This window comes from Perissodus microlepis, chromosome 15 (genome assembly GCF_051167445.1).
Source record: "Perissodus microlepis isolate ML-2025 ecotype Zambia chromosome 15, ASM5116744v1, whole genome shotgun sequence".
Taxonomy (NCBI): Eukaryota; Metazoa; Chordata; class Actinopteri; order Cichliformes; family Cichlidae; genus Perissodus; species Perissodus microlepis.
Window position 1 is genome coordinate 20,723,996 of NC_140475.1, and position 7,201 is coordinate 20,731,196.

General features: G+C 38.4%; 1 protein-coding gene across 1 annotated transcript; it reads right to left on the bottom strand.

The window, feature by feature from the left end:
* Positions 1 to 1,020: 1,020 nt before the first annotated feature.
* On the bottom strand, positions 1,021 to 5,947 carry LOC146372104 (uncharacterized). The gene is made up of 4 exons (XM_084953414.1): positions 5,893 to 5,947; positions 3,680 to 4,021; positions 3,277 to 3,564; positions 1,021 to 1,052 (listed from the first exon to the last, which is right to left on the bottom strand). The coding sequence occupies exons 1-4, from the start codon at positions 5,945 to 5,947 to the stop codon at positions 1,021 to 1,023; spliced, it is 717 nt and encodes a 238-aa protein (XP_084809540.1).
* Between the last annotated feature and the right edge of the window lie 1,254 nt (positions 5,948 to 7,201).

The window sequence follows — 7,201 nt, forward strand, 5'->3', positions numbered from 1 at the left end:
GGATAGAATGGGTAATACATGAATAGAAGTGCTCAGAGCTAAACTGTGACACTTAAACTGTGTTCTGCACAAGCAGGGTGCGATTTTAAAAAAACTAAAAGGTAATGTTTTTTTCTTTTGTGACAACACAAAATGTCATCAATTAAAAATAATATTAGTCAGATATTTCACTACAATAGATTCCTAAAAACAGTCTGCTTTGATGTCTCTGAAGGTTGTCGGTCATCCAGGTCATCGTAGTCTAAGGAGCTTGGAAAGAAAAGCATCTGGACTTCTTTAAGTTGTTTGAAGACGTTTCACCTCTCATCCGAGAAGCTTCTTCAGTTCTAGGGTCAAATGGTGGAGCTTCACCCCTGATCAGATTTGCACACTGTTAGACCTCTGCCTTACCACCACATATTTCAAATACAACGAGGGTTTTTAGAGACAATAACATAGATGTGCCATGGGCTCCCTGGTGTCACCTATTGTAGCCAACCTTTACACTGAGGAAGTGGAAAGAAAGGCTCTTGGCTCTTTTAAAGTGAGAGTACCCAGCCACTGGTACAGATTCGTGGACGACACCTGGTTCAAAATCAAAACCCAAGAAGTGGAATCCTTCACTGCTCACATTAACGCTGTGGATAAAAACATAAAGTTGACCAGGGAAGACACAAAGGATAACAGTAACGTGGCACACAGTGTGATAAAAAGGCACATACCTTTGACGTTGCGTGATGAACTCCGTATTCCTCGTCCACACGTTAACGCAAAAACTGAGATTTTGCGGAGATTTAAAAAATCTCTGTTTTTGGGGATTTGTAACACTGTTTAAGTGTGGAAAAAATTGTCATATAGGCTTTTACAAGTCAACGAGCGCAAAAACCCCCCAACTTAAAAGCCTCTGGAATTAAATAATGGTACAGAAATAATGCCTCATCTGCATAAGAAAAATTACCAGCACTGGGTCAGTACGAGGAAAATTTCTTTTGCAGTTCATCTCAAATGATGCACTTGCGCTTTGGGATCTTTTAAACATCATTAGGCGCGTTGCTGCGCACCGTCTGTCCCGTCTATGAGCACAGAACAAGCACTCACAAAGCAGCAGTTTGGGGATGACTTCAAACACATGGGTCCCTGTCGGACTATAGGAAAACCCGGACATTTTCATCAATCTCCAAAATCCCCCCGGACGCCCCGGACAGAACGTGAAAAGTGGACATGTCCGGGGAAAAGAGGACGGTTGGTCACCCTAGGAAACCTCAACATTGAAGTTTACTGAAAGCCCACACACACGGACCAGTACCTCCTCTTTGACTCCCATCACCCTCTGGAACACAAACTTGGAGTAATCAGGACCCTACAACACTGAATGTAAAATGTTCCCTCTAAGCCTGAAGGGAAAAAGAGGGAACACATATGAAGGTGGCTCTTAAAACATGCGGTTATCCTAACTGGGCTTTCATCAAGTCAGCAAAGATGCACAGAAAAGAAGATCAGACAGCAACTAGGGAGGATCAGAAAGACAAACGCAACAACATTGTCATCCCCTATGTAACCAGTGTATCAGAGAAACTCAGGAGAGTCTTCTCCAAGCACAACATCCCAGTGTCCTTCAGGCCCAGCAACACACTCAGACACTGGGACACTTCCACAGGGCTTAAATCTGGGACTATCAACCATTTGACCATAGAACTGAAGAAGCTTCTCGGATGAGAGGTGAAAGGTCTTCAAGCAACTTAAAGAAGTTGAGTGTCCTATGCCTAAGACCCTCTTTTACCCACATCTACAAATCTCTTTACAGGGAATCCATTGACCCTGTTCAGCCCAGTAATCTTGCTCTATGCACAAGTGTTAATGTATAAAGTATTGAATAAAGGATTAATTAGAAGAAAATTACACCAAAACTGAATAGAAATACATTTTAATTTATGATTACTATATCATGAGCAACAATATTGATGCAGATTCTGTCATTTATCAAAACCAACATCCTTTTATAAAAAATGAAATGAAAATTTAAATACACGTCTAGACTGAAGTAAAAAAAAAAAAGAACCAATCATTTTTAGTAAAATTACTTTAGCATCTGTTTTATATCTAACATTTAACCAATTATAAAAGTTGATACTGATGACTGAACAGCAATTGGAATTGATTTTGATGATGATCATTGCAGTCAGATGGAAGTAGCAGAGTCTCTAATATTTTCAGACTTTATTGTAACATGATCTTCTTTGTTATCAATATGTACCTGTAGAAAACCCCCCCCAAACAAACCAAAAAAAAAATAAGATGCATCAGATCATAAATTATGTAATAATGGTAAATACATTTTTGTAATTATCTTTAGTTTCCATTATAAATCTTTTCTCTTCTTTTGTGTTTTTGAATATTTGGTCCTTTTCTCAGTGTTTTCCACCAATCTGTGCTTTACTGTTTGTTTGGTATCTATTGTTTCTTCAGTTAGTCAGTTACTTCCTGTTTTATTTTGAAGGCTAATTTATCATGTGCCTTTTTGTGCCTTTTTCTACCTTTCTTTATTCCTCTTCCTATCATGTGGACGTTCTAAGTTTCCTTTGTCCTTTTCTCCTGTTGAATACTCTTTTCACTCAATTTTGTTCTTCTTATATTGTGTCTAGCTTTTTACTTTTCCGCTACCACTGAGCAGCCTTTTTTTGTTAACTTGTAATTTCTAGTTCAAGTTGTTGAGTTTAGTTTAGTTGTACTTACTGTGGTTTTATCCATCAGTGTTTTGTTCCCTAAAATGAGAGAAGGAAGTCAATTCCAGTTTAAAATAAAAATGAAAATTTATTCAAACTTATCATTTTTAAATTTACCTTTAACTTCTGTCCATATTTTGACTGTTACAGCAGTCATTAAAAGTGCTGCTAAACCCACAGAGACAATAATGAGCCTCAAAGAAACAGAAAAATCTGTAAAAAGGATTAAAAAAAGATTTTGGTTGCAGTTTCCTGTTTAGTGCAAATGTCTTAAAATATGTCTTAAAATAATCCATCCATCCATCCATTCACTTCTGCTTATCCTTTTCAGGGTCGCGGGGGGCGCTGGAGCCTATCCCAGCTGTCATAGGGCGAGAGGCGGGGTACACCCTGGACAGGTCGCCAGTCTGTCGCAGGGCCAACACACAGAGACAGACAACCATTCGCACTCACACTCACTCGTACATTCACACCTAGTGGCAATTTGGATTATCCAATTAACCTATCCCCACAAGCTGCATGTCTTTGGACTTCAAAAACTTGAAATCCATCCAATAAATGATTATGAGCTCACCTGTGTCTTGGCCAGAGCGCTGTTGGCTGATGAAGGTAAACTGCTGCACTTCTCCTGTGCCAGTATCAGTCACTTCACATTTCACTGAGTTATATTTTAATGAGTATAATTCATGGGATTTTGGAAAAGACACAGTGGCGGAGCAGTCAGTCTGCATGGTCAATATTTCTTTGTTATCTTTGTCCACATGTTGACCGTCAATCAGCCACTTCACTGTGTGATGACACTCTTCATATGGCAGCACAGAGCAGTTTAAAATTGCCTTACTATTGTCTTTATGTTCATTCACTGGTGAAGATGGAGATAATGTGAGACAAAGAAATTACACAACCACATTGCTGGAATCTTTATGCCTGAAGTTTCAGTTTGAGCAGACAATATTTTTTTAAGTGTAAATACTCACAAGTAATAAGAGAGAGATCAACCACCAACTGATGAAGTAGAGAATGTTGCGCTTGTTTTTTCCCCAACTTGTATTGCTGACAAAAATAAAGCCCAACATCCTCAGCTGTGAGCTTCTTTATAACCAGAGAACAGTTTACAGCAACACTCAGTCTGTCTGATTTAGATATGGCATATCCACCAATTTCCCCAAACCTGAACAGCTCTGCTGTTGGTTTGTTTCTTGAAGCAAAGGCCCACATTGTATTGTCACAGGTATTCTGGTCATCCATCGCATTCAGACAAAGCAGAGTGACGTCATCTCCGAGTTTCATAACAATGGATGTTACATTTGCAGTTCTTGCTGACAGGATTGGAGAGAAATAAGAAAATAAGTTAAATACAAAAGTTTTTTTTTTTTTAAAGAAAAAGAATTAAGATAGTTTAGACACAATATTATGCACGTGTCCAACACTCTTTTTGTAGAACAATGCTTTTTTATGCCACACATATTTCCTTTTCCAAAAGCAGCACTGTAGACCCTGTGTAGGCGCCTAGTGTTATTTTTTCCTTTATTTCTTTTACTTTCTTATATTATTCATATAATTATCCTTGTGGGTATTATGCTAAAGTGGACAGGGAGTGAAGACCAGGTTGGCAAAAGATGGGAAAAGAAAATGAAGGAATAGAAAAAAAATAAGGGACAGAAGGGTTAGGGGGAAACCCTGAAGGGAAACAAAAGGGGGATAGTTAGATAGGGAAACGTCGATGATGAAGCAAACATCAGCACTTGCTGTGTCTCCAAGTGCTGCATCTGTAACAAAATACAAAATATCAAACCTGAAAGACAAAACAGAGAAAGGTACACAAGCAAACATGTCATTTTGCTGTGTGTTTAGGTGGGTGGGAAACTGCAACAATGCTCGCCTATAAGAGCCCGAGGTGGGCAGAGAATGACTGAGGAAACCCCAGACCTGAGGCCATACATCAGGATGATGTGCGTCCACCCCAGAAGGAGGAGGACAGGGTGGAGTTTGCATAGCCAAGAGCAGCAGTGTCAGGGAACCGGAAGCAGCAGGCAACTGCCCACCACAGAAGCCTTAAAGAGGGATAAGTATGGGTTTGCCTGACTCACACAGCCCAAGAGTACAGGCATACCATGGTATTGTTTGCTGTGCACTATTTATAATAATGAAGTGGATTACTGTGGAGTAGATGAAAACATAGCACAAGTTTGATTACAAATATGAGTCTGAGAGAAGGCAACTGATTCAGAACCTTAGTAAAATGGAAGTTAAAGAGGAACACATTTGGCTTCCATGCAAAAAGAATTGAAAAAGTGAAAAATATTATGCCAATTGCAAAAATGGAACACGTTTTCATATTTGACTGGGCTGGTTGTCTTTGAGGACAAGTGACAAAAGATCTCGTGAAGAGCCATAAAGACATCTGGTATAAAACAGTATAAAAATCTGCCATAAAATCTGAATAAGCAAGTAATTTAAAGTAGCAGTTTTTTGTTTTTTTTTTGAGATACATATCTTATTTACCTTAAGACACATATGAAACCCACACTGTGGGCTTGGGTGGGGTTAGGTCTGGGCACACCTGAGGCTAGCACCATGGAAAATGTATACAGTTATGTATCTGACAATGACCAAAACACTTCTCCAAGGCAACAAAAGAGTTTGCTGAACTTCAGTCCTACTGACAATCTGTAGAGAGAGCTGGAGCTTTGAGTTGCCCAGCAGCAGCCAAGAAACAAAGGATTTAGAGAGTGTGTGTAAAGAGAAGAGGGCCAAAATCCCTCCTGATAAATTTAGATTTATGTGTATTTACATGTTTGAGGCTCTATGTAAAAAAGAAAAATATAAAAACAGTTAAAAGAAATAATTAATTCACGACTGGCCTCCCCAGACTCTGGACAAGCAGTGTGGGATCATCTTGACAAAAAATAGAGCAAAAGGCAGCCACCATCCAAAGAAGAGTTTTGAATGTCTTTCAAGAAGCCTGGACAAATATTTCAAAAATTTGCAAGAAAGCTTGTCTAAGAGAGTTTAGGCTGTGTTGTAGAATAAAGGTCGTCATATAAAATTGTGTTTTGCTGCACATATTTCCCATGGAAAGTGACTAAATAAACAAGTACCTAGAAAATGATGAAACAAAGAGGCACAAGAAAACTAAACTATTACATACCAAGACTAAGAAAAAGAAAAAAGCGCCCAACAACCTTACCTGTAATCTGAATCAGCAGCAATGCAAACATTTGAATCCATATGAATTCATCCATTGTTGTTCTCTGTCTCACTTCTTTCTTGTTCTTAATCTTGATGGGGCTGCATCCGATGGCTCTTTAAGATCATTTGTGTTTCCTGTGATTAGTGAGATGTCACTTCCCTGATGTTAACGCACTAATGGTGCAACACATTTCAAAATCATAAAGTTATTTTTAACAGGTGCATGTTGTTTCCGTTCCCTCAGTGCTTTGTGACAATGACGTGTTTGACACCACGAAGAATTAAAAATGACCGAGGAGGCTGAATGTGTGCGTGTGCATCAATGCAGCTTCCTTTAATTTTTAAAAGAGTCTATTAGAAAAAAAGAAAGTACAGAGGAAAGGCAACGCACTTTAAAAAACATCCATCTTCTAAAACTTATCAGGGTTTGGTTCATCGGAGCAAAAGTGTCAGCAGAGAAGACGACTTCCTTCATCCTGGCCCCTCTCCAGTTCATTTAGTTGCTCCCAAGATAGCCAAGCAATATAATCTTTTTACTGTGTCCTGGGTCTGCTCCAGAACCTCCTCTTGGTAGAACATGCTCAGAATACTTCACCCTGGAGGCATCCAGCCATCCTAGACAGTTGCCATGTTGTCATGTTTTTTATAAAGTGGCTAATTTTGGGAAATTGATTTGAACATAACATGAAAATATGTAAGTAACAAAATGAAAAATGACATGTACATATAACAGGTAACTGTGTGCCTTGTAAGTGTGCTTTTTCTGTTTTTCTGTTTTGTTTTTGTTTTATCTTAATAAACAAAATAACACAAACAAAAATGTTTTAATATTTTTCATCTGTTTTTTTTAATCTTCTTCATGATCTCACCTGCCTCTTCATGTGTGGGCTGAGGGGTGAAGGTAGACAGTGGCACTTCCTGTGTTAGTTATAGTCATTTCACACTTGAATAAGTGACATGCTGGAGAGTATAAATAAACAGTCACTCATTTCTCATCACAGTCTAAGGACACTCTTTATATAGCTCAAGATAAACCAGCTTGAAATCATCGTATCATTGCCCTTATGTTGAACCCTTGGTAAAAAATAATCTTATTTATTGTTATTATTATTACTATGTTTTTAGTTTCTTGTTAATCCATTTATCAGATAAAGAAAGGTGAACATTGTTTCATTTCCTGCTGTGTGTTTGTGGCAATAACGTGTTTGACGTCTTCAAAAATAAGATGACCGATGAAGTTGAATGTGTGAAAACTGTCAGTCAAAATAAATATCAACAGTTCCTCTTTCTGTTACTACCTTATATTA

What these genes read in the sequence shown, in the direction of transcription:
- LOC146372104 (XM_084953414.1), bottom strand. Translation starts at nt 5,947, where the DNA reads ATGGATGAATTCATATGGATTCAAATGTTTGCATTGCTGCTGATTCAG. An exon ending in GCTGCTGATTCAGATTACAG is followed by an intron (nt 4,022 to 5,892) that starts GTAAGGTTGTTG and finishes CAATCCTGTCAG; the next exon opens with CAAGAACTGCAAATGTAACA. An exon ending in TGATCTCTCTCTTATTACTT is followed by an intron (nt 3,565 to 3,679) that starts GTGAGTATTTAC and finishes CATCTTCACCAG; the next exon opens with TGAATGAACATAAAGACAAT.